The sequence below is a fragment of the Rhinopithecus roxellana genome, chromosome 13, assembly GCF_007565055.1.
Source record: "Rhinopithecus roxellana isolate Shanxi Qingling chromosome 13, ASM756505v1, whole genome shotgun sequence".
Taxonomy (NCBI): Eukaryota; Metazoa; Chordata; class Mammalia; order Primates; family Cercopithecidae; genus Rhinopithecus; species Rhinopithecus roxellana.
The window spans coordinates 134043233-134069415 of record NC_044561.1 but is presented as its reverse complement, the minus strand read 5'-3'; the positions used below and the strand labels follow the sequence as shown (position 1 = coordinate 134069415).

The 26183-nt window shown below is 53.2% G+C and overlaps 2 protein-coding genes across 3 annotated transcripts in view; one reads left to right on the top strand and one right to left on the bottom strand.

Annotated features, from left to right (window-relative positions):
* Positions 1-8779: 8779 nt before the first annotated feature.
* RSPH14 (radial spoke head 14 homolog) overlaps positions 8780-26183 on the bottom strand; it is an 83641-nt gene continuing 66237 nt past the window's right edge. The window contains exons 5-7 of the mRNA XM_010376300.2: positions 13211-13439; positions 11165-11301; positions 8780-9083 (exon numbers count right to left, since the gene is read on the bottom strand). Coding sequence (XP_010374602.2) covers positions 8827-9083; positions 11165-11301; positions 13211-13439 — 623 coding nt within the window. The 3' untranslated portion in view covers positions 8780-8826. The remainder of the gene's footprint in view (positions 9084-11164; positions 11302-13210; positions 13440-26183) is intronic.
* The window catches only part of GNAZ (G protein subunit alpha z), a 54060-nt gene continuing 48006 nt past the window's right edge, over positions 20130-26183 (top strand). Inside the window, exon 1 of one of the 2 annotated variants that reach the window (XM_010376298.2) lies at positions 20130-20356. The gene's annotated coding sequence lies outside the window, so the exon portion shown is untranslated. Of the gene's footprint in view, positions 20357-22609; positions 22716-26183 lie in introns of those variants that run through there. The other variant, XM_030914084.1, reaches the window with a different exon arrangement.

Here is a 26183-nt window from a genome sequence, read left to right as displayed (position 1 = left end):
CAATAAATGTGATACACTACATAAACAGAGTTAAAAACAAAAATCACATGATTATCTCAATAGATGCAGAAAAAGCATTCAACAAAAATCTAGTATCCCTTTATGATTAAAACTCTCAGCAAAATCAGCATGCAAGGGACATACCTCAATGTAATAAAAGCCATCTATGACAAACCCACAGCCAACATAATACTGAATGGGGAAAACTTGAAAACATTCCCTCTAAGAACTGGAACAAGACAAGGATGCCCACTCTCACCACTTCTCTTCAACATAGTACTGGGAGTCCTAGCCACAGCAATCAGACAAGAGAAAGAAATAAAGGGCATCCAAATCAGTAAAAAGGAAGTCAAACTGTCATTGTTTGCTGATGATATGACTATACCTAGAAAACCCTAAAGACTACTCCAAAAAGCTCCTAGAACTGAAAAAAGAATTCAGCAAAGTTTCTGGATGCAAAATTAATGTACAAACATCAGTAGCTCTCCTATACACCAACAGCAACCAAGCTGAGAATCTAATCAAGAACTCAACCCATTTTACAACAGCTGCAAACAAATACAATACTTAGGAATATACCTAACCAAGGATGTAAAAGACCTCTACAAGGAAAACTACAGAACAACGCTGAAAGAAATCATAGACAACACAAACAAATGGAAACACGTTCCATGCTCATGGATGGGTAGAATCAATATTGTGAAAATGACCATACTGCCAAAAACAATCTACAAATTCAATGAAATTCCCATCAACATGTTACCATCATTCTTCATAGAACTAGAAGAAACAATCGTAAGACTTATATGAAACAAAAAAAAGAGCCCACATAGCCAAAGCAAGACTAAGCAAAAAGAACAAATCTGGAGGCATCACATTTCCCGATTTCAAACTATAGTATAATGTCACAGTCATCAAAACACCATGGCACTGGTATAAGAATAGGCACATAGACCAATGGAACAGAATACAGAACCCAGAAATAAACCCAAACACTTATCTTTGACAAAGCAAACAAATACATAAAGTGGGGGAAGGATACAGTATTCAACAAATGGTGCTGGGATAATTGGCAAGCCACATGTAGGAAGATGAAACTGGATCCTCGCCTCTCACCTTACACAAAAATCAACTCAAAATATATCAAGGACTTAAATCTAAGACCTGAAACTATAAAAATTCTAGAAGATAAAATCAGAAAACCCCTTCTACACCTCGGCTTAGGCAAGGATTTCTTGACCAAGAACCTGAAAGCAAATTCAATAAAAACAAAGATAAATAGCTGGGACTTAATTAAACTAAAGAGCTTTTGCACAGCAAAAGCAACAGTCAGCAGAGTAAACAGACAACTCACAGAATGGGAGAAAATCTTCACGATCTATATGTCTGACGACGAACCAGTATCCAGAATCTACAACAAACTCAAACAAATTAGCAAGAAAACACAATCCCATCAAACAGTGAGCTAAGGACATGACGAGAAAATTCTCAAAAGAAGATATACAAATGGCCAACAAACATATGAGAAAATGCTCAACATCACTATGATCAGGGAAATGCAAATCAAAACCACAATGTGATACCACCTTACTCCTGCAAGAATGGCTGTAATAAAAAATTCAAAAAATAATAGATGTTGGTGTGGATGCAGTGAACAGGGAACACTTCTACACTGCTGGTGGGAATGTAAACTAGTACAGCCACTATGGAAAACACTGTGGAGATTCCTTAAACAACTAAAAGTAGAACTACCATTTGATCCAGCCATCCCACTACTAGATATGTACCCAGAGAAAAATCAGCTATTATACGAAAAAGATACTTCCACATGCATGTTTATGCAGCACAATTCGCAACTGCAAAAATGTGGAACCAACCCAATGCCCATCAATCAATGAGTAGATAAAGAAACTGTGGCATATACATACAATGCAATACTACTCAGCCATAAAAAGGAAAAATTAATGGCGTTCGCAGCAACATGGATGAGAATGGAGACTGTTATTCTAAGTGAAGTAACTCAGGAATGGAAAACCAAAATTGTATGTTCTCACTCATAAGTGGGAGCTAAACTATGAGGATGCAAAGGCATAAGAATGACACAGTGGACTTTGGGGACTCTGTGGGAAAGGTGGGGAAGGGGATGAGGGAAAGAAGACTACAAGTTGAGTGCAGTGTATACTGCTCAGGTGATGGGTGCACCAAAATCTCACAAATCACCGCTAAAGAACTTACTCATATAACCAAACACCACCTGTTCCCCAATAACCTATGGAAATAAAAAAATCAAAAATGAATTAAAAAACAAATTAAATTTAACAGAGTTTAATTGAGCAAAGAACAATTCATGAATCAGGCAGCCTCCTGAGCCACAATAAGCTCAGGGAGACTCCAGTACAACCACATAGTGGAAGAAGATTATGGACAGAAAAGGAAAGTGACATACAGAAAACAAAAGTGGGGTAAAGAAATGGCCAGGTTGGGTACAGCCTAGCATTTGCCTTATTTGAACATGGTGTGAACTACTGGCCCCCTTTAACTGGCCAAAACTCAGTGATTGGCACAAGAGTAGGTTATAGTCTGTTTACACCTCCATTTAGGTTATAGTTCATTATGTACAGAGAAACTTTTAGGACAACATTAAAACATGTAAGGAGGCAACTTTAGGCTAAACTTGATTTAACTGCTGTGTGGGATGGCATTTGTGCCTTTGGGCTGTGGGGTTGAATGACCAGCTGCTTTTTCCAGACTGGCTCCCACACCTCTTAGGTCTCAGAAGCTGATAATGGTATAATTAATGGGCATTTGAGAATAGAGGCAAGGGTGTGGTGCTCAGGACTTCTCAGTCCCAGCATAGGCTATCTGTGTTCCTGCCCCTCCCCTTGTAACAGAGGCTCCTCTGTCCCTGTCTGATGAGTTCCCTCATTTCTGCTTCCTCCTCAGCCTCTGCTGCCTCCTCAGCCTCTGCTGCAGAAATGGGAACACAGGAGAGACTGGCATGGAGGCTGCCCAGCAGCCTCCCAGGAGCTGACCATGGTGCTAAGCCAGGTGAGCAGGCCCCAGGGCACAGGCCAGCACATGCTGCATGGACATCTGGGTGATGTTCAAGCCCCTCAGATAGGTGTTTCCCCCTAGTATGGCCTAGAGAAGTAAATGGCAACCTTCCTGTGATTTCTAGGCCCTCATCCTCAACAGCATCAAAAATGTGCCTTCGAGGGCCCCAGGACAGCCTTACTGTGGGCCAAGTGCATTGAAACTGGGAGTTGCCTTGAGAAGACACTCCCCAAAGAGAATGGTGCTTATTTCCATGACTCAAAGGGCTTCCTCTGTCCTCCAAAGAGCAGTGATTGGAGCATAGAGAGCAAATGTTCAGAGGATCAGTGACCATCTGCTCTAGACCTATAGGGACAGAGAAAGGTGAGCAATTACTGCAGCACTGCAGGGAGGGTAATGTTCTTGTAACACCACCTCCACCAGACACTAAGGGGGATCTGGGCATGCTGAGGTCAGTTCTTTCATATTAGGAGTAAGCCCATGGGTCTTCACACTGGACTTGTGGAGGCTGAGATGTGAGTCCCTACACAGGCTTCCCTCCTGTGCCATGGCCTGCCTGCATCCTGACCTTTGCCTGTTCCCTCTGTTCTAGATGTAGGCAAGGAGACCAAGAGCTGCATCTGGATGATCTGGGACATGTTCTGTGGGCCGGAGACAGGAGGGTCCCAAAGTGGCCCCAGCAAAGGCAACTGAGGAGGTGGAGCATGGTGACATGTTGCAAGGTGCAGAGGTGCTGGCTCTGGGAGAGGCAATTGAGAAAGTAGAGGTTGCTAAGAAGATGAAAGGTACGGAGTGGGGCAACATGTCAGAAAATCCCTACTGGAGGAGAGTCATGAGCATCAGTGGGATCATCCTGATCACGCTCTAGGTCCTTGGCCTCATCTACTTTGCCTGAAGCAGCTGGGCTGGGGCTGTCCAGGAGGAGGCAGAGCTGCTGCTTCTCCAGGTTCATCATGAACAGGGACAAAGTGTTTCCTACTGGGAGACCCATGGGCCTGGGGCCAAGGATTACATTAATAAAAATGTCCCTTGGTGTCATGCATGAAGGGCTACCAGCAGCAGTGCACACATGCCGTGTGGCAGGACAGAGCAAAGTCCATTCGCCATTACAGAAAGTATGCAAATGAGAACATCTGTTCCTTGACAAAATGAGTCATTTTCTCCAAATGGCTCCACTGCATAAACACTTTCACTTTAAATTTAATTTTGGCTTTTCATCTCTATATATATTTGGAATTTTTGCTTGTGTTTACTTCACTGTCACCAATTCTTTCATGTACCCAACTTCCATTGCTTGGTTCTCTCCTTATTTTCCAAGGTATGGCCCTGCTGGCCAAGATATCGAGTTGTGGAAGCCCCACCCCACCACTGCAAGGGAATCTCTCCAACACTGATGACCACACAGGCCATGGGGCAACAGGTGCCAGGGATGGAAGCTTTGGCCCCTGCCTGAACCTTGGTGGGACTGAGGCAGGCTCTGCTTTAACAGAACAGGCCTACCCACCACTCAACTCTGTTTAGCTTCTGTTGTGCTGCATCCCTTGAGAGCAGATTAAGAGGAAACTTCCTCCAGGCCAGTTCTCCCCAGTCACACTCACAGCCTGCCTGGCATTGAGACATTATTGGAAGCTGGCCCCATAGGTTAGATCCACTTGAGCTATCAGAGAACACTACTGAGCCGTGTTTCCATAGGGGTTCCCTAAACCTTTCCTTCACTTTTCTTATTACCAGTCCAAAATAATTTGTGTCTTTAGGAAAAGTTCCAGGTGCCTTGAAATTATTTCATCATGGAATCACGCTCTGAAGGTATATTCACATGACCAGCCATCACCTTTCTTTAATCCTTCAGCTGACACTTTTGAGTGCCCAATACGTGCCAGGCACTGTGTTGAGCTCGAAGAAACTAACCGCGAACAAAGCACATGGGAACTTCCCTCCGGAGTATATGGTGTATGGTAGAAAACAAGCAATCACAGCAATAGCCATCATTTCATGTGTCCTGCTGTTTTCAGGCACAGGGTAGGTGCATTATCATATTCAAGCCACAGAACCACCCTTGTGGAGGGACAAGAATTAGCCACATTTCACAGGGTGGTGTGTGCACTGCAAGAGCACCCAGCAGAAACCTCCATCTAGCCTCAAAGTTGGGGAAAGGGGGAATCAGTTGGCTGGATAACAGAAGGGACATGTGTGGGAAGACATGTGGCAAGAGTACAAGGCATGTTTGAGGATGCTGAGATATGGCATGTGCATGGAGAACAGTGAGAGGGAGAGAGTCAGAAGCCTGACCAGCAGGCCTTATATATGCTTTGCGGCCCTGCGGCCCTGGAAGCATAGGCAAGGAAGTGATAGGATCAGATTTGCTTCCTGCTGCTGGGAAGATAAAAGTGAGACAGGAACACCCACCAGGACAATGCTAGAGCAAAGGAGGCAAGTTGGTGGCAGAGAGGTACAGAGGTGGAGACCTTTGGAGGGAGGGGCCAGGGGTGACTCTCTGGCTGGAGCAGGTGAATGAAGGGGGGACCAATTCCAGAGACAGGCTGCACTGGAGTAACTGCAGGTATGGGGAAAAGATGAACTCATTTCTGACATGTAGAGTTTGAGCTGCATGAAGATGTTTATTGCCATCTTGATAATATTAAGCCTTCTAATCCATGAACATGGGATGTCTTTCCATATATTTAAGTCTTTAACATCTTTCAACACTGTTTTGTTTTCAGTGTACAAATCTTGCGTTCCTTTTGCTAAATTTATTTCTGAGTATTTTATTCTTCTTGATGTTATTGTAAATGAAACTGTTTTCTCAATTTTGTTTTTGGATGGTTCATTGCTGGTATTTGGGAACACAATTAATTTTTGTATATTGATCTTGTATCCTGAAAGCATGTTGAACTTATTCATTAGTTCTAATCATTTTTAAGTGTACTTCCTTGGGAGTTATTTTCTACAAAATCATGTAATCTGTGAATACAGAGTTTATCCTTATTTACTTGCAGTCTGTATGCTCTTTCTTTTTCTTGCCTACCTGCCTAACTAGAACCTCCAGTACAATGCTGAATAGAGATGTCTTGTTTCTGATATCGGGGGAAAGCAATCGGGTTAATATAATGTCAGCTGAGTTTTTGCAGATATTCTTTATCATGTTGAGGAAACTACCCTCTTTTCCTAGTTTGGTGAGAGTTTGTTTTTCGTCACGAATGGGTGTTGTACTTTGTGGAATGTTCTATTAAGATGATTATGTGACTTTTGTCCTTTATTCTGTTATATTATGTTGACTGATTTTCATATGCTAAACCAACCTTGCATTCCTGGGGTAAATCCCAGTTGGTCATGCTGTACAATGCTTTTTATATGTTGCTGAATTTGGTTTGCTAATATTTTGTTGTGTTTTTGTTTCTATAATCATAACAAATATCGGTCTGCAGTTTTCTTGTAATATCTTTGAGTGGTTTTTGTTTGTTTGACTGGAGTGCAGTGGTGTGATCTCGGGTCACTGCAGCCTTGACCTCCCATGCTCAGGTGATTCTCCTGCCTCAGCCTCCCAAGTAGCTGGGACTACAGGCACGCACCACCACACCAGGCTAATTTTTGTATTTTTTGTGGAGATGTTGGGATGACAGGCATGAGCCACTGTGCCCAGCTGATATCTTTGGTTTTGGTATCAGGGTAATATTACACTAATGAAATGAGTTGGGAGGTATTTCTTTCTCTTCTGTTTTTTGGAACAGTTTGTGAAAAATTGGTACTAATTCTTCCCTGGAGACATTTAAGGGCAGATGTTAAGTTAGACATAAGAATTCAGAACTCAGGAGAGAGGCTGGGGCTGGATACCCAGATTTGGGGGAGACAGGGGAGAGAGATCAGGCTCAGCTCAGAAGGGAACCTGTTAGAGAAGGCCCAAAGCCAGGCAGATGAGATTGCACAGGGAAAGAGGGAGAAGATAGGGCCTAGAACAGAGGCATGAGAAGCATCAGCACCACCAGCCATGTAAACAAAGACAGTTCTACAGAGGAGACCAAGAGCACAGGGTCTTGCAGCAGGGAGTTTGGTAATCTTGGCCAGAGCCTGTGGTAGGGATAGAGCCAGCCTGCTGTGTTAAGGCAGGACTGGAACATGAGGAAATGGACATGAGGAAATGTTTCCTGAAGGAGAAAAGATTTCCTCTTAGGGGGCCTTTTTTAAAGTTTTATTTTGAGAGAGTCTCACTCTGTCACCCAGGATTGAGTGTAGTGGCATGATCTCAGCTCACTGCAACCTCTGCCTCCTAGGCTCAAGTGATTCTCGTGCATCGGTCACCCAAGTAGCTGGGAATACAGGCGTGCACCATCACATCCAGCTAATTTTTGTATTTTTAGTAGAGAGGGGGTTTTGTTATGTTGGCCAGGCTGGTCTTGAACTCCTGGCCTTGAGTGATCTGCCCGCCTCAGCCTCCCGAAGTGCTGGAATTACATGAATGAGCCACTGCACCCAGCCCTCTTAGGGGTGCCTTTTTTGAGAATGGGAATGAGCCTGAAACCCCAGCTGGGCCCAGCTGCCCGTCCCTTCCACAACAAGAGGCCCTACTGGGATTCATCCTATGATTCCAGGGACAATAACTTCCCTGTGTTTCTTCTGGGAAAGTGAGGGCCCCTGGGGCTCATTGAAAGAACTGCAAGAAGGGGCTCCCTTTGAGATTCTGGTTTTGCTGAAAGGTTTATTCTGGGAGGAGTGGGCACCCCACAGGAAATATGACTGCCAGGGGGTGATGTGAATGAAGGAAACCTTTGAGAAAGAGAGCCTCAGAAAGCTCCTGGGAAAGAGTAAGGCTCCAACTCAGCCCCAGACGAAAGGGCCCAGCCCTGAAGCTGAGTTCTGCTGTGGCAGCTCCTCCAACAGAGGCTAGGACAGGCTGCTTCTCCCCCAAAACGAGGAGAACCATTTCCTCGCCAGACCATGCAGAGATGAGTAGAGGGAGATTAAGGAGCTCTCCTGGTCATTCCCCAACCTCAGCCCCATGCCCCAGAGCCCCCTGCAGCTTGGCTTCTCCCCTCCTCCACCTCTCAGCCCACCTCTCTCTCCTTGCCTAAGCTCCCAGCCTCCTTGTCACCTTCACTGCAGGGAAGGAGCCCAGATGAAGGCACAGGCAGAAGAGGGCTGCCCTGGGGGCCACATACACCCAAGGGAAAGAGAAGGGAGGGTGGGATGGGCTTCAGGCCAACCTGGGGGCATGCTTGGGTGACTTCCTTGCTTTGGAGAATAATGTGGCTGTTTAGGGTAAGATCTTAATGAGGAAACCAGAACTGACCCCTGTCCTGAGCACTCGTCCCTGGAGGAGCCCTCTCCACGAAGAACCTGCATTTGGGTTTCACCTATCATCTTCCATCCCATCACCCAGGGTGGGGAAGGGGCAGACCTGGCAGAGCAGAGCCACACCCAGCCACACCCCAGGGATCAGTCACTCAGTCTTCTGAAACCTATTTGGTGCCTGGCCCATCTGGGTTCCTTCCTTCCCCCAGCCCAAGTCCCTGCCCCCAGCCTTGTCCCTGGAGGGCTCAGCCCTGCTCTCTACCTTCTGAGGGGGACTCTTCGTCCCAGGAGAGAGCACAACTCCAAGGTCACCTCCCACTCAGCCCCCACACTGGGTTCAGCCTGTGCCACCCAGGATCCGGTGCTTCTGGGCCTGGCAAGAGACCGAGAGAAGATGTGACTGTGCTCCAGGAACAGAAAGTGCCATTCGGACCCGAGATAAAGAGACTGAGTGCATTTATTCACACACAGAGGTGGATGAGGGGCTCAGGGTTTGAACTCGATGACACTGACGGCGATCCGGGCTGCCCGCCATAAGGCTTCGGCCACTTGAGGCTTTTCGTAAGACTCTACCTCCATAGCACGGAAAGTGGGCACGTGCCCCTGCAGGACCTTGCGGCCCTCGGGGGCCTCTGCCAGCATGGTAAGGGCCTTGGTGGCGTTCAGGCGTGCCACGGTCATGGGGGAGTGCAGCAGCTCCAGGAGCGGGCTGATGGCTTGTGCCTCCAGGGCCGCATACTTCCCTGCAGGCCACCAACACAGGGTGTTCCTAACAGCCCAAGGGGCCCTCTTCTCACCCCCTCACCCTAGCCCTCTCCTGACCCTCCTCCTTGTGCAGTCTCAAGGGGTTTATGCCTGGTTTACACCCCACCAACATGCCCTCACCCTCAGGGCTCTTGCACCTTGGCTGAGTCCAGCCTGGGCCTGGCCCCTTCATCTCTTGCCTTTCCAGCCTCACTGGCTAATCTCAGCCCAGGAGTTGTATCCTGCCCAGGAGTTCAAGAGCAGCCTGGGCAACATAATGAGATTCCATCTCTACAAAAATTTAAAAATTAGCCAGATGTGGTGACAGGTGCCTATAGTCCCAGCTACTCAGGAGACTGAGGTGGGAGGATCACTAGAGCCTGGGAGTTTGAGGCTGCAGTGATTGTGACATTGTACTCCAACCTGGGTGACACACTGAGACCCTGGCTCTTAAAAAAAAGCAAACCCAGCCGGGCGCGGTGGCTCACGCCTGCAATCCCAGCACTTTGCCGAGGCGGGCAGATCACGAGGTCAGGAGATCGAGACCATCCTGGCTAACACTGTGAAACCCCGTCTCTACTAAAAAATACAAAAAACTAGCCGGGCGAGGTGGTGGGCGCCTGTAGTCCCAGCTACTCGGGAGGCTGAGGCAGGAGAATGGCGAAAACCCGGGAGGCGGAGCTTGCAGTGAGCTGAGATCCGGCCACTGCACTCCAGCCTGGGCGACAGAGCGAGACTCTGTCTCAAAAAAAAAAAAAAAAGTAACTCAATAGTTCATTTATGTTGCCAATATTTCTTGAGCACCTACTCTGCACAAAACACACACGGTTCTCGGGAGACACCCTCCTCAACCCTTCCTGCCCCTTCCTGCTGCCCCTTCCTGCTGTCCTTGCCGGCCCTACACTCCTGCAGTTCTCAGTGGATTCTCCCCTTTGCTGCTGGAACCTCTCAGCCTGGGCCCTGCCAGCTCCCATTGTCCTTGGGGTTGATTCCAAGCCCTTCCCAGAGGAGGCTTGGCACCTATGTGTGCCCCACCCATGCTGGGCTTCTCCTCCACATCCCTCATCACTGCCTGCCAGGACCTGGCACGTGGCAGGGGCTTCAGGACCCTCAGCTGGAGTGCCAGCTTGGGAATAAGTGGCCTCATCTCCCTGGGTCCCAGCCTCTTGTGTCTCAAGCCCCGTGGCCCTCCAAGCACTCCTACAGGAAGCCTGGACCGAGACGGACACTGGGCTGAGGCTGTCCCAAGATAAACATGCAGGGGGAGCTCCTGCCACCATGCAGTCAGCATCCTGACTATACTAGTAAAAGGAGGGGCTGTGGACTCCAAGAAGGACCCAACCTCTCCCATCTGCATACCTCAAGTAGCATTAGGGTCAGGTGTGGAGGGCCTGGAAGGACCTGTCTTTGGGAGGCTGATTGCAATTCCAAGCCCAGACGGTCCTCTGTGGAACTCAAAGGAAGCACAGGGCCCCAGGCCGGTGGGCGCGTAGGGGTCAGAGGGAAAGTCAAACGCTTTCAGGGGACCTGGGAGTGCCATGCCCCAGTCTGCCAGGTGTAGAAACAGCCCAGGGTTCTTCCATTCGCCCAGGGTTGGGTGACTTAGAGGGGAAGCCTGACTGGTTGGGAGTCCCAATTCTGAATTTGCGCCCTCCCCCAGTTTAAGAAAAGTAATTATAATGAATAAACACCATAGAGTCCAGGGCTCCAGGATTTGCTTAGACCTCAGGATAACAGAATCATGGATGGTAAACTAATCAACTCCTGGGTCACAGCTCATGAGGGGCCTGGGTGGGAGGCGGGAATTCCAGGCCCAGGGAACAGACTGGTGTGAAGGCACAGAGGTCCTAATGTGAGTGACCGGTGAGGGGCCACTGTGCTGGGGAGAAGAGGGAGGGCTGAGCCTTGGACCCAACCGTGAAAGGACATCAGTGAAAGGACAAGGGGAGGGTTTTTTTTTTTTTTTTTCTTGCAAAGTGTGGGGTTTGGGGAACAATACTCAGCCCCTGAGCACAGAAAGCTTATCATGGCTGCTAGCCTGCTGGGGTGTCCCTCCCTGTGGCACCCCCCACCGCCTTACCTTCAGTGATCACTGTGGCGAACATCAGGGCCCCGGCAGCATTAGACTTCACGTGCTCCACCGGGTCTTTCAGTAGATGCACCAGGATGGGGATGACGTCAAACTTACACACCTGTTTCTTGCCCTCTCGAGATATGCTGGGGCAGAGAGGGAACAGAGAGGGGCTCTGCTTGGAAGGGAGAAGAGTAGCAAGGCCCAGGAGTGCCCCAAAGAAACACAAAAGAAAGAATTGTGTTGGGACTACACCAGGTAGTCCAAGGACTGGTCCCCATGATCCAGGACTGGTCATGGTGGGGATGCTGAGCTGCAGAGGAGAATTGGTGTGAATGCGGCCCACTGCCAGTGAAGACCAGGGAATGACAGGGCCTCATTCTGAGCCAGCACACAGAAAAGAAACAGGGCACGTTCTCCGTGGCCCCAAAATGGGGAAGAGCAGGACCCAGGGGTGTCAACCACAGGGAGACCCGTTTTGACTTTGCCTAGGAGCCAGAGCTGCCAGTGATGGGCCAAGCTGCCTCCAACAGCAGTGGCTGCCAGGCACTGTGCAACTGCAGCTAAGGACTCAGACCAGGTGACCTTTAGGCCACTTACTCTGGCACTGAATGAAGTTGTGGAAATGAGGATGATGGACTCCCTAAAAGTTTCCTGTGAGAGGGTCAATTCTGTCCCCTAAAAAGCAAGGGCTCCCTGGGCCAGGAAACACTGTTCACAAGCCCCACAGGAGTGTCACAGTGCAAAGACCCCTGTGTCACTTAATCAACCTTTCCAAAACGTAGCCACCAAAGAACCCTCATTTTTGTAGAGCTCTTAATGACCTAAAGACACAGGTGTTCCCTGGGAAACAGATTGAGAAATGAGGTTGGCCAGCCACTAGCTGTGACCTTGGGAGCCTGTGGAGCTTTCAGGACAGTGGGACTCAACCCCGAAGCCCGTGATCAAAGATGCAGAGTCCTGGGCCCCACATGCAGGGATTCCCCGATTCGTTCACACAGCGAGACACTGAGACAAGAGCTGGGTTTCTCCAGCTCAGCGTTCTTTAGGGCCAGATAATTCTCAACTGGGGGCCAAAGCTCGACCGCTGCAAACCCTGGGTTTAGGGCAGGAAACAGAGGAAAGCCCTGTCCTCAGGAGCTCCCCTTGGGGATGACACACAAAGTAACGGCAGGGATGGTGGTCACAGTGGACATGGGAGGACGGGGGACAGCGGGGAGGTTACAGTTTCAGAGAGAGAGCTCTCTCCTGGAAAGCCACTCTCGTGGTCACACAAAAAGGGAACCTCTGAGCAGACCTAAGAATGACGGGGCTGGGACAGGGCCCAGGAATCTGCTTTTTCACAAACCTCCCAGGAGCCTGGGTCAGAGGCCCCACTTGCAGAAATACTGGCCTGGGCCTCTAGTGAGACTCTCAGAAGAGAAGCCAGGACTCAGGGAAGGCAAGAGGGCCTCCACTAAAGAGACGTAGCCACAGCTAAGGCAGGGACTCTGGGGGTCGGTGACCAGCCCATCCTTGTGAAGAGGGGCCCAATGTGAGAACACACACCGCACCCCGCCCCCTGCAGCTTTGAGGCTTTGTGCTCCCTCAGTTTCCAGGCCAGGATGTTGACTGTGATCCTGTGTGACCTGGGGTGAGAGACAAGACACTGCCTCCATTTCTCACCTGTGAAGGCAGACATCGCCTCCCTGGAGGGTTGCCTAAATATGAGGTTTGTAGACAACGCCTGGCACACAGGAGGCACTCAGTGACAGCTGGGTGTCATGATCAACACCAGTGCATCTCCTGTGCTGGCCTTCCTCATGGGGAGGGGGTGCCAATCGTCTGGCTTTGTCCAGCCTGAGAGGTTTTCTGGGATACAGGACACTCCCAGGCCAAAGGGATGGTGGTCACCCTAGGGGAGAAGGTCATCCTCCGTCCCAGCTTCCTCCTGCCCCTAGGCACAAGCAGGCAAGGGGAAGCAGGCCCAGGGTGGCCACCCTTGAGCTCTGGACCAGCCCAACTCAGGTGCCTTCCCCCAGCCTTGGTAGAAACCCAGCCTAGGCCAGGACTCACCTGACATTAAGGAGCGCATGAGTGGCCTTGCTGCGGATGTTCTCGTTGACACTGAGGAGCTTCTGCTTCAGGACAAGCACCACGTTGCTGCCCAGGGCCTCGGTGGCATCCTCCCGCAGGCAGAGGACCAGTGTGTCCAGGATGAGCTCCTGGAACTCCTCCTCCTGCTCCATCTGCAGCTTCCACACCAGCGCGGAAATCAGACCCTTGCTGATGATCTCTTGGGCCCCTACAAGGCCGAAAAGGGCGCTGAGGGTGGGCTGGCCACCCACCCACCCATGCCAGTTGGCCTGCAGGGCTCAAGGAGGGTCTTGCAGAGCCAGTGGGTGGGTTTGACAAGAGGACTTGCAAGTGCCACCCACACACACATGTCCTGCCTGGCCAGGGGCCTGAGCAGCCAGCAGGCGGCTGCAGTGACAGCCATGTTGGGCTGAGGGCGGAGGCTCAGAGGACCCGGGAAGGACGAGCCTTTGGTCACCAGTGTCTCAGGGGGCATCCACCATAGCAGGCGCACGTCAGCCGGAGAGGCAGTAGCCACCCCTCAGAGAGCCAACAGCTCACTCCTGTGGGGCCCAGGCACACTAGGAGACCTCCACTCTTCCCTCCCCCTGCCCCAGAGTTGGGGAGCCAGTCAAGCCCCCATTTCCCATCCACCAAAATATTTCAAAGCTGCTGGAGACCCCACACTGGTCTGACCAGTCCTTGAGAAGAGCTTGGGTTTGACTCTGAGACAGAAGACCTAGAGTACAGGCCAGTGTCTCGCACACCAAAAAGAGCTGTGCCCCAACTAAAGGTGATGGGAAGCCATGGGCTCTGGTCTTTAAGGGACCTGGGGCTCTGTGGGAAGGGGGACTCCACATGGCACCACTGGGGTGCAGGTACTGGGAGAAGCACAACGAGGCAAGACTGCCCCATAAACAGGCCCCACCTGGCTCCTCCCAGCTCCCTTCCCTCCTAAGGAATGTCAGCAAGTGGCTGCCTAGAGAACCCAGAACTTGGGCACGAGTGGCATCCTGAGGAGCCCAGGACAGAACAGCCCTCCTGAGTCACTGAGATGAGAAGCACAGGAAATGTGCAGAGTGCCCTTCCCTATGGCACATGGCTGCCCTCACCATTGCCCTGCAGCCCACTGACCACTGCAAAGCCATCTACAGCCCCCAGGGAGGTGGCCACCAGCAGACACCTCTTTCTTCCGCCCTCCCCAGCTAAACTGTCTTATTTACTCTAGAGAGAGAAATAAACAGGTTGATTAGCCTAAAGGTCTCCAAGTGCCAATTAGTACCAGGGATTTCCTCTTTGAAGACATCACCCCAGCCTTCTTCCCCCGCTCCCTGAGGACATCAAACTGCAGGTGCCCAGGATGATGGGGGAGAGAGGCGGAGCAGGGTGCTGAGTGACTCTTACTGTCCCCCCATGTCTCATAATGTCCAGGGGCTCCCCATGCCCCATCCTCAGGTCCCCTGGTGCCAGGTGGCTCCCAGTGCCCCTGGCTAGCTTCTCACCGGGGTATAAGATAGAGCAACTAGCTCTGCCCTGTTTCTTTTTTTTTTTTTTTTTTTTTTTTTTTTTTTTTTTTTTTTTTGAGACGGAGTCTCGCTCTGTCACCCAGACTGGAGCGCAGTGGCCAGATCTCAGCTCACTGCAAGCTCCGCCTCCCGGGTTCACGCCATTCTCCTGCCTCAGCCTCCCGAGTAGCTGGGACTACAGGCGCCGCCACCTCGCCCGGCTAGTTTTTTGTATTTTTAGTAGAGACGGGGTTTCACCGTGTTAGCCAGGATGGTTTCGATCTCCTGACCTCGTGATCCGCCCGTCTCGGCCTCCCAAAGTGCTGGGATTACAGGCTTGAGCCACCGCGCCCGGCCAACTCTGCCCTGTTTCTTCTCAGGGCTCTGACCACCCAGGAAAAGTGGGTTCCTGTTGCTTCTAGTGTGTTGGGCTTTTTTATTTAATGTGCACAGATTTCAAAAAAAAAAAAAAAAAGCCTAGGTCTCATTCTAAACACGTCGCTTCTAAGCTGTGTGACCTTGGATGAATTACTCAACCTCTCTGAGCCTAGTTTCCTTATCACTGAAATGGGCCTACCTGGCAGGGGATTGTGGATGAAAATGTGTTCCACGTGCTGTAGATTTCTTCATCCATATAAGGGTCTGTCCCTGTGTGCCCAGAACATCTGGGCCTAGGGTGGCAAGAGTCTCCTGATTTCCACCAACACTGAGCCCCAGTTACAAGCAAGGGCCTGCTGGGGGCTGAGGGATAGGATACAAGACAAACGCTGCACAGCCCAAGCCCTGCAGAACCCGTTGGTGCAGAGCCCCTGCCATCCCTCCTGGAGGCCTGATCCTCTCTCCCACGCAGCTCCTTGCTTTGCCCAGACCACACACCTGGCCTCCTGCTCCCACTCTGCTTCCCCTCTCCCTACCCACTCCTGGCTATAGATCCAACTCAGCGGTGACCTGGACGGCCCTCTTCCAGCTCACGGCAGGGAGGTGACAATTTGACCCTCTATTAATTTTGCTGGCAGATGGAAGGACAAGGTTCTGGGATGGGGACACCTGAGCAAAGACCTGGGGGTAAGGAAGTTGTTAATTTTCAAATCAGGGCTAGACTGTAGCCTCATCTGCACCTATCTGAGCTTCCCAGGAAATCCCTGGGACAGGAGTCGTTACTGGAGCTGCTGCATGAGTCAGGATGGGCACAAGTTGGGGGAGGGATACACAGAGAGTTGAGGTCAGAAAAGTCAATATTCAGGGTGTTCACCTCCATTGCCCACCTCTCCTTGGTGAGGAAACTGAGGCCCAGAGAGGCAACTTGAATATCCAAGGTCACACAGCAGATGGTGGCAAAGCCAGGCAGGGCCCTCAGCTCCTTGGGTTTTGTTTCTCAGGCATTTGGCTTGTACTTCTGCTCCTAGAAATGCTTAGCATGGGGACCGGGGTTCATTTTGAGACAGAGGGAGAAGATTAAAAATAAAACGCGTGCCGGGTGTGCCTTTCTGCTCGTTCACTTTGCTTCTTTTCAGCTAAAAGAAGAGTCTCGGGCCTGGCTATTTATAACTAACCCAGATCTGCGATGGCTTGCTCAAGTGGGGGTGGGGCACACAGACCCCAGGGAAACAGTCGGGGAAACCCACCCAACTGGGCGGCAGCCTAAGAGTCTGCTGGGGGTGGGGGGTGGTTGCAGAGGAGGTAGGACAGGTGGGGCAGAGAGAACCAGCCAGATGGAGTGGCACCAGAGCAGGCCAGGCTCTGGGCCATCCATGGTTTAGAAACAAGCAACACATGCCCACCCCACCCCCGGGAAGTGGGAAAACTAGTGGAAGAGTCAGCTGGGGACAGGTCATTACAGAACAGGTTGACATGTGTGTAGATCAGGAATTCCAGGGTCCTAGGGGCTTTGGAGGTGCACAAAGCGAGGCCCCGGGGGAAGCTGGTTCTCATGGAGATGAAGGAGAGTCTAGAACAGCAGGGGAACAAAGATGTTTGTGGGGAGTGCCCGATCTGGCCTGGCTGATATGTAGGGGCTAGGATGGGTTCAGTGGTTGATGAGCCAAAGAGATCCATTGGGATTGAGGGGTCACGGATGCCCATGGTGTGCATCCCCAGTGGTGGAGGTTGGGTCATTTTCTTTATCTTATTTTTTTTTTTATGAGACAGAGTCTCGCTCTGTTGCCTAGGCTGGAGTGCAGTGGCATGATTTCCACTCACTGCAAGCTCCGCCTCCCGGGTTCACGCCATTCTCCTTCCTCAGCCTCCCGAACAGCTGGGACTACAGGTGCCCACCACCACACCTGGCTAATTTCTTGCATTTTTAGTACAGATGGTGTTTCACTGCGTTAGCCAGGATGGTCTCAATCTCCTGACCTCGTGATCTGCGAAGGTGGGTCATTTTCTTTGTGGTGGGGGCAGGGGGGCGGGTGCTGACACCATTTTCAGGGGCCACTCCTCAGCCAGCTGTGCCTGCTGGGTTGGGGAGGTGCTGAGTGGCCTCAGTCACCACCAGGACAGAGCACCAACACCCAGGTTCTGATCACAGCCACACCCTTTCCTGCCAGGGGACTGCACATCCATACATGGCATCTGGGGCCCACCTTGCCACAGGTGACCCACCTGTCCAGCTTTAGCCTTGCGTGGCCCTGTGTCCTGAACTCGTGGCCCACTGGGCCTGTCTTTGCTCCAAGGGGTGCTTCTCTGTCCTCAGCTTTCTCGGCTTCCCAGTAGCCGGGAGCATGGTTAACAGCTTCTTCCTTCACCACACGCTCTCTTCCTGTGCCTCTGGTACTCTCCATTCTCTGGTTCCTGACCACCTCTCCAACTGCTCCTCCATCTTTTTGGTAAGCACCATCTCTTCCTCCAGTGGTCCCTACCCTCTCCCCTTCTCTCATCTTCCTGGGTCCTGATTATGCCCCGCCACTCTCTCCTAACATGCTCTGCCATCTCACAGCCACAGCAGACCCTGCACTGAACTCGGCCTCACGGACTGACTTCTGTGCTCACTCCCACTTCCTCTGGACTGACTAACTGATGTTTTTATTATTTTATTATGTCCAGTAGGACAACTCACATTGTCTGTGGGACCATGCCTACTGTAAATAGGGAACAAAAACTCGTCCTCCTCCTTCTCAAATTCAAAAGACTATCGTTAAAACTCTCTAGCGGTTCTTAGGCCAACGTCCCCGATCCTACTGTCCCAAGCTGGCACCTGTGCATGGGCAATGGCCACGGTCCTGGCCACATTGGTCTTCTCTGGGTTCTTCCTGGTCTCATGCTCCTTCATGTCCTGCACCCTCCCTGCCTTGGAACTCACTTCCCTCCCACCCTACGTCACTGGCCACCTCCACGCCTGCTATGGCCTCATTCCAAGCATCTCTTTGGGAAGCTGGCACAATGCCCAATGCTCCCCCACTCCACGTGCCCCCAGAGCCCCAGTGGGTCTCCTCAGATAACCTCACATGATTGTAAGGCCCAATCGTTGTTTGCTTTCTACCCCTGCCCTACAGTCAGAGGATCTGCCAGTAAAGGGTCGGTCTGAATCCTAGAACTGTGCCTACAACTATACCCTGGTGGAAGAGGCTATCTGTAAGTGACTGCTGCATGAATACAATATTGGTTTGATGTCAGGTGAGATGCCCCTCTCTTAATTTGAGGTAGTCATCAGGGTCAAGTCAGGGAGGTGTCAGCCAGCCCCAGTGGACCCCTCTGCAGGCTAGCCTCTGCTCTACACCTGGACCACTGGAAAGGGCCATCCCACTGTTGCATGTGGGCTTACCCCTGCAAACAACTCAACTCTGACCCCCTCAACTCTGCAGTGGAAACAGACTCTGGCTATCCCAAGACATGCTAAAATGCATTTCCTATATACATTAACCCTCAGAATCACCCTCTGACCACAGTCTGTTACATTCCCCGTCGACAGAAGAGGAAACAAAAGCTCAGCCAGGTAGCACAGCTGCTGGTCTCTGTGTGGTCCTCCTGGTGAGAGGTCCAACCTGACACAGTCTGGTGGTGTGGAGGGCAAGCACAAAGTGTAGCACCTCAGCCATTGGCTGAGGTCCTCACTGGACACCTCCAGTGGGCAATAGGTTCGCCTCCATGATGCCTATAACAAATATACGTCTTGTTCCTGACAGTTCAGGCAGCACCCTCGCAGGCGGCCCACGACCGTGCGGGTACGTAACGCAATGGTCTCCATCTCACAGCAGAGGAAACATTCCCAGGGAGGTTATGGGATGATGCTGAGATGCCACAGTATCCAGCCGGCAAAGGAAGGCACATGACCCTGCCTCTCCACCACAGAGCTACCATGGAGAGACCACTCTATTGACCTCTGCCGTGGTCAGGTCCAGGGCTGCTGCTCAAAGAATGGCACGATCCACATAATTTGACCACAAAGGTGTAAGGTGATAAGGAAGGTGTTAGCTGGGAAGGCATCTGCACTTTGCCAGGGATGCTCTAGGACACACAAAGCTTCAGGTTACCAAGATGGAGAAGACAGACAGCAGCATTCACGTCTTGGCCCTCTGGCTTGAGAGTCTTTTAAGCATGGAAGTGAGGGGCTCCTGGCCCTGAGGTCCACAGACAGGCTTTGAAATTGAAAGCAGAATTTTGCAGCCTGGGTTCAGCTGCATTTTGCTGAGGGTCTGATGCTTTCCACGAGCTTCCCAACAGCGCCAATGGCCTTAACTGAACTGGCTCCCTCACTCTTGTCTGGGCTGGGGGCCAGCTCCTGGGTCCTTCTCCCTTCTTTCCCTCCCAAGGCCACCTTTCCGTGTGCCAGGATTGCCAGGGACGCCAAAGAGTCCCTACACACTGGAGCAGCAGAGATGACTAATGCCCCCTCCCATCTCTGCACAAACCTCACCGGTGTAAATCGTTAGGGTTTGCATAGGCTTTTCACATGTTCTGAAGGATTGGTGAGACCATCCCGGAAAGCAGGTGCCACTAGCCCCACTTTGCAAACAGAAAGGCTGGAAGAGGTCAGTCGGTTGCCCAAGGACGCAGAGCTCACAAGAGGCCGAGCTGGGTTTGAACCCGAGTGGAGAGAAGGTGAGCCGGGACGACTGACTGCAGTAAAGAGGGCCAGGGCCATGACTGGGATCAGGCTTGTTTTCCCGGGCTGCCAGAAGTGGCCCCTGGGGCTCGGCTACCAGGCCTCAGCGCAGCGGAGTCACTGGGACGCCGGCGCGGGGAGCGCGTGCGGGACCGCGGCGCGCGCGGAGTCGCGACCCCGCCCCTGTCCGTCCCCATTGGACTGTTGGCCCGTCCGTCAGCCGCTTGTGCCCAATGGACAGAGGGTCGGAGCTCGTGGCGGGGCGGAGGTGCCCGGCGCGTGGTGCCCGGCGGGCGCGCGGCACCCCCCGCCCGCGGTTGGCCTGGCAACGGGCTGCGCTCGCGGCTCCGCCCCCTGCCGGCGGCGGCGCGGCGCGGGGCGGGCGGACCAGCGGGCGGGCGGCGGGCGGCGCGGGAGGGCGGGCGGAGGGAGCCAGGCCGGCCGGAGCGTGTGCGCCGCCCGCGGTCCGGTCACGTCCCCGCGTGGGCGCCGCCGCCCGCGTCTTACGGAACGAGGGCGCCGCGGCCCCGCGCTCGCCGCCCCGCCCCGCCCCGCCCTGCCAGGAGCAGCTCAGCAGATGCTCTGTGCCGCGGCCCGGAGGTGAGTGAGCCGACCCGCGGCCGGGCGCGCGCCGCTGAGCCTCGGGGGTCGGGGGCATGACCGGGGCGTCCACCTTGCCCTCACTTGGTACTCCTCCCGGGCCTTTGTGCCCCGAATCCGCCAGGACGCAGCGTCAGGGATGCCCGTCGGGGTGGGGGACACCAAGGGCGGGGACGTCTGCGAGGTGGGCAGGGGACGGCCTCTGGTCGGGCAGGTGCTGGGGGAGGGAGGCGCCGCCAAGCCCATGACCCCGCGGGAGGGGGCGGCTGCGGACCCGGGAGGGTGGACAGAGGGCGCCGGGGATGCCGCGCGAGGCTGCCGGGCGCCCCCGAGCAGCGGCTGGTGCGGAGCCTGGGCGGGCAAGGCGAGCTGCGGGAGCGGCGCTGAGGCGGGTCTCCCTAGAGGGGGATCAGGGAGGGGCGGCCGGAGCCGATGCAGGGCCTTTCCCGAAACCAAGGAAAGGGCCCCAGAGGCCTGGGCCCGAGGACCTGGGCCCGGAGACGGACGGCTAGTAGTTCTCGGTCACTGCTCTTGAAGCGAGCAGGTTCCTCACAGGCATTTAGAGCAAGAGATGAGTATCGACCTGCTGCGATTGTAATACGTTCCCGGCTCAATATTTTTTCCCTTAAAAGGCGGTGGGGGTGTTTGGGGGAGGGGAGTGAGGGCCTCAGGGCTGGCGCTCCGTATCCTGCGGGCGATCCGAGGGGGCTCTGCCTTTAGGGCGGTGCTGAGCCTTTCTGGGTGATGATGGCAGGATTCGGCCTAGGCCGAGAATTGGGGCTCCTGTTACTGAGACAAGAGGACGATGCCAAGCGAGACCAGTGTTCCACGGAGTCCGTGTTGAGGTGGAGGGACCCGCCTGGTAGAGAGGTCTGTCTTGCTTGGGGAGACAGCTCAGCCCCTGACCGGCTCCTTTCTGCCCAAGTGATTTCCCTGCCCTGGGGATTGAGCTCTCTGGAGAAGGCTCCTTGGCCAAATTCAATTAAGCAAATATTTACTGAGTGCTCACTCCCCCAGGGCCTGGTGCTGGGGTGCACCGGGTGGGAGTAGACTGGGCCTCCCCTCCTAGGACTGATTCACCACCCCATAGGGGAAAACGTCTCTACTTGGCTGACCCAGCCTGAGTGCAGGTGCAGGGGCCTTGGTAGGGACCTTAGAGTGGTGCCCTGCGCTGGGGGGTCAGGTGAGCCCGTGGACAGCATGACATTTGAACTGGAGCTTGAAGGACATGGGCATGGCTAAGCTGGGCATTGTGGGCTGAGAGGAGAGAATGGACCAAGGCACTTGGGCGGTTAGGTCTAATGGGAGCACCTGGCAAGCCTGGCGAGGAGTAGGAGGTATGGCGGGAAAGGCCGGTGGGGGCTGCACCGGGCTGAGGGAGCTTGGAAGTGGAATGACCCCGCTGCTGGTTAGCTGTGGCTGTGGTGGAGACCACAGCTTCCTCATTTGTAAAAGCGAAGCAGTTCCATGACCCCATGAGCTGGGGTGGGGCTGGAGAAGGGCTAGCTTTAAAGATTGGGGAAGGCTCCTTGCAGTCTGAGGCTGTGCTTCCAGGCACTTCTCCCTTGGGCACAGCCAGGGCACTGGGTAACCACCCAGGCAACCCCCTTGTTAGGATTGAGTTGCCTGTTTTGGGGATAATGCTTAGCTGGTGACTCTGTGCCTCTGGGATGTGGATGTTTGAGAGCAGTAATCGTGGCAGCCTGGGAGCATCCATCTAGGGGGTGCAGTGGGGGTGTGGATGGCCTGGCGGTGCTTGGATAAAATATGCGCCTTGAGCAAGCCTCATTCTCTAGGAATGAGAAGATGCTGGCATCTGGTTTAAAAGTCTTCCTGTGTGTTCCTCTAACAGACGTTGATTTTCTGAGACAGGAGGTGAATAAGGCATAATTTCTCCCCCTCGGAAGCTGGTGTCACTTTCTGCCCTAGGTCAGCCCCCTCATTTCTGGGGATGTTTTTGCTCTCCCTCTGAAGGAACTGTTTGTTACTCATCTTTGTCATGTGCCTGCCCTCCCCACCCAACACACACTTGGCTTTGGCCAAGGCCCAGGTTGATGCAGCGAGAACAGGGCCTGCCCTCGTGGGGTGTGCAGTCTGTGCTGAGCAGGGTGAGCTGCTGCACTGTGTGCCTGTTGCCTGGACTGTTGCAGGGACCTGGCATGCAACTGTGGGTTTGGGACACCGGGAATGGATTCTTCCCTCTGTCCCCAGCCTCTCAGGCCTTTTGTTTTCTAGAGTCTCAGGAGGAACCTCAGAGACCTGGAGGCCCCACCAGAGTGGCTGGAACCCGATGCAGGAGTGTGGGTGGGGTCTCAATCTGGACCTCAGGAGCTTCTAGAACAATTCCAGGAATTTGCAGGTAACTGGATGGACTTGACAGGGCTGCCCAGGGCCCCCACAGCGAGGCCAGTAGGACAGGAATGCTGAATATAGCAATTTAGGAATGCTGAATTTAGTCATCTTGTGTGTGAACACATGTGTACGGCTTCCTCCCCTGGAGGCAGGGAAGGCAGCCCTGTGCTGTCTGTCCCACGCTAGCCTCAGAAGACTTAATTGTGTGGCAGCAAAGGCACTCTCACTGCTGCTGACCATGGCAGGTGCATGGGTGCACTGGAGGAGGCTGGTCAGCACGCTGCTCTCCCGAACCCTCCAGGAAGGAAACCTGGGGTAACCAAGCCTCTGGGTGCCTGTGAGCACTGTGCTTGACTGGAAGGAGCACAAAGCGAAATGGACAGAGGCGTCAGTGCAAATGCCAAGGGTCAGCCCCAGGCAGAATCCCAGAGCAGAGGCTATGCTGTGACCTGGGCAGAATGAAGAGGGACATGGGAACACCCAGACTCTTGTGGCCCCAGGGTGGTGAGGTGAGAATTCCAGTCTAGGTGGCAGAAGACCTGGGGTCAGGCCCTGGCCCCGCCATCCTAAGTCTAGCCCCTTTTTCTCTGAGCCTTATTGTCCTCATCCATACCCAAAGCCAAGAGTGCCCCGCCCTGTCCCCATACCAGCCCCTGCCATGCATTTTGGCCCTTTCGTGCGAACACTGCCAGGGGAGGTGCTTCACAGGAGTGAACCAATGGGGACCGCTTGGCAGATCCTGGAGCATGTAGGAGGAGACATCAGCCTTCTAGACTGAGCCCAAGGAGCAGAACCTCATGCGATTCATCCATTCATTTGTTCAGCTAACATTTACCAGCGCCTGCTGCATGCCAGGCACTGTGCCAGGTGCAGGGGTACAGCAAGGACAGAGCATCCACTCACAGTGCTCACACCAGACGGGCAGGGGTTGACAGTAACACGTGTAACTAAGTGTTGCACTGTGGAGAACACTAAAGCAGAAGGTGGGGGACACGGGACGGGGGTGGGGGGCCGACACAGTACCATGGAGAAGTGCTGGATGAGTGGTGTGCCTGAGCAGGGGAGAGACAGCAGGTGCAAAGGCACTGAACAGACACTCCCTGGCCCCTGGAGGCCCCACCAGAGTGGCTGGAACCCAGTGCAGGAGTATGGGTGGGATCTCAGGGCCAGGTCCTGCAGGACTCAGTGGGCCCCAGTGAGGCAGGAAGACCTTGGCAGGGTTGGAGCAGAGAAGAGACTGGAGCTAATCTACACTTTGAAAAGATCTCTCTGTTGAGGTGGGAAAATAGGCTAGGGTGGGGTAAGGGTGGAGGCCATGAGGGGCCGTTGCAACATTCCAGGCAGAGAGGCTGCTGACCCAGAGGTGAGAGCTCTGGAGGCCCTGAGAAATGCAGGTGGGAGATTTGTTTTTTAAAGCTGCAGCTTTTAAAGGACAGCTGCAGTTTTGGTCTGAGCCAGTAGAAAGATGGAGCTGGTATTGGCTGAGAAGCAAGATACAGAAAAACCCATTCTGGGGAGGTGGGGAATTGGGAGGTGGGTCTGAGACCCAGAGAGCCATTGATGAGCACATGTGGCCAGAGGGAGAGCAAGGCTGGAGGTGGCAACCTGGAGCCCTTGGTACTGAGGTGTGTGGGAGGCCGGGGACCACGTGAGGTCACTTAGGGATCAAGGGTAGGTAGCAGAAGAGGCTGAGCTGGGCCCCTGGCCTCCACGGTGGGAAGGATGAGTTGAGAAGCATCGAGAAAGACAGATTGAGGATTGGCGAGCAAGTGAGGTGGAAGCACAGTCACAGTGGTGCCTCGGGAGGCTGGAGAAGAGCAGGTCCCAGAGAGCAGGTCCCCTGTGTTGAGCAGGAGGACATGCCCAGGGACTGAGCAATGCAGGCACAGCTGCCCACATGATTTTGGGGGCCCACTACTTGAGAATTAGTAAGGGCCTGACGCGATGGCCCACACCTGTAATCCTACACTCTGGGAGGCTGAGGTAGGAGGATCACTTGAAGTCAGGAGTTTGAGACCAGCCTGAGCAACATATAAGACCCTATCTCTACAAAAGTAAAACTAAAATTATGCATTCCAAAACAGCAGCAGCAGAGCATTAAAACTGTATGGATGCCCAAGTAAGTGCCCAGGAACCTGGCTGATCACAGGGACCTCGAAGATAATACTGGGGCTGTGGTGGCCCCTGTGGAGAAGGAACACCTGGAGGGTGGACCTGCAACCTGCCCGCTGCCCACTCCCCACAGCATTTCTCCTCCCTTCCCTGAGTGGGCAGGTGGGTTGTGTTGGACTTTCAGGGCCGCTGGAGTCAGTCAGACCCAGCCTGTGAGCTTCACCTTGGCCCCATGGCCCCGGAAACCCAAAGTGAAGACTGCAGCAGGCAATTGCCTGCTGCAATTCTTCACTGAATATGTTGCTTCTTGCCCCTTGGTCTGTGGACCCTTGGGCAAGAGGCAGCAGGAGGCACATATCGAGGTTGAGGTCTAGATGGTCGCATCAGCAGGCCCTGGACCTGCATGGCCACAGCTTCACACAGCAATGGCTTCTTTGCATTCATCTCTTTTCCAAAAGAACCTGCCACATCACAGAGTTTTGAGTTATTTGCTTCTAAATTAAGGTATAACTCTCTTTTAGAGACGTCCCTGGAGAATCCATCAAAAAGTGCTAAGAAGTGAGCCTGTTAAAAGCCACAGTGAAGGGAGGGGCCTTACACATAGTGTCAAGCCCGGGGGTGTTCCTTCTAGCAGCCTCCAACCAGAAACACACCCCGTCCCCGAGGGCTCAGCCAGGCCTCTCGTGGCCATGGGGGGCCATGGTCAGAGCAAACCTTTCAGGAGACCCTTGGCCCCTGGGATGGAGAGCTGCCAGTACAGGGGTCCCTGAGCCCCTTTGTGAGGTCTGCGCCTGTGAGTCATGGAGGCCAAGGTCCTCTGAGGTGTGGAGAGTGGACCTTATGTGCCCAGTGCCTTAGTAGGTCTGGGCAGCCCCGTGTCTGGGCAGCATGGCCCCTCTCACCCTGGTTGGTCATAGGAAGGGTGGCTGAGGAGGAGGCTGTGCTAGAGGCCGGCATGGCAGTGAGGGCTGGCTCTTAGCTGTGGCCCCTGCTCCAGACAGGGCTGGTGGGGCCTCTATCTAGAACAGCACCGTGTTCCTGACCATGTTTCCTATGCCCTTTCCTGCTGCTATTTTTTTCTCCTTAGCACTTGCCACAGCATAACCTGCTCCCTATTTGATTAATTCATCATATGTGTTTGTGTAAGCTCCATGAGGGCATGGACATTGCAGAGTCACCATTGAGAATCGGCACCCAGGGAGTTGCTGTGGAGGGAGTGAACATTCACAGACAGGCATGCCTCAGTGGCCCTGTACAGCCCCTTTCGCCCTAGGGTTGGGCTGTGTGCTTTTGCACTGCAGAACCCCCGCTCCAGCTCAACCCTCTGCTCCTAAGAGGTTGTGCCTTTGGGTCCCCAGAGATG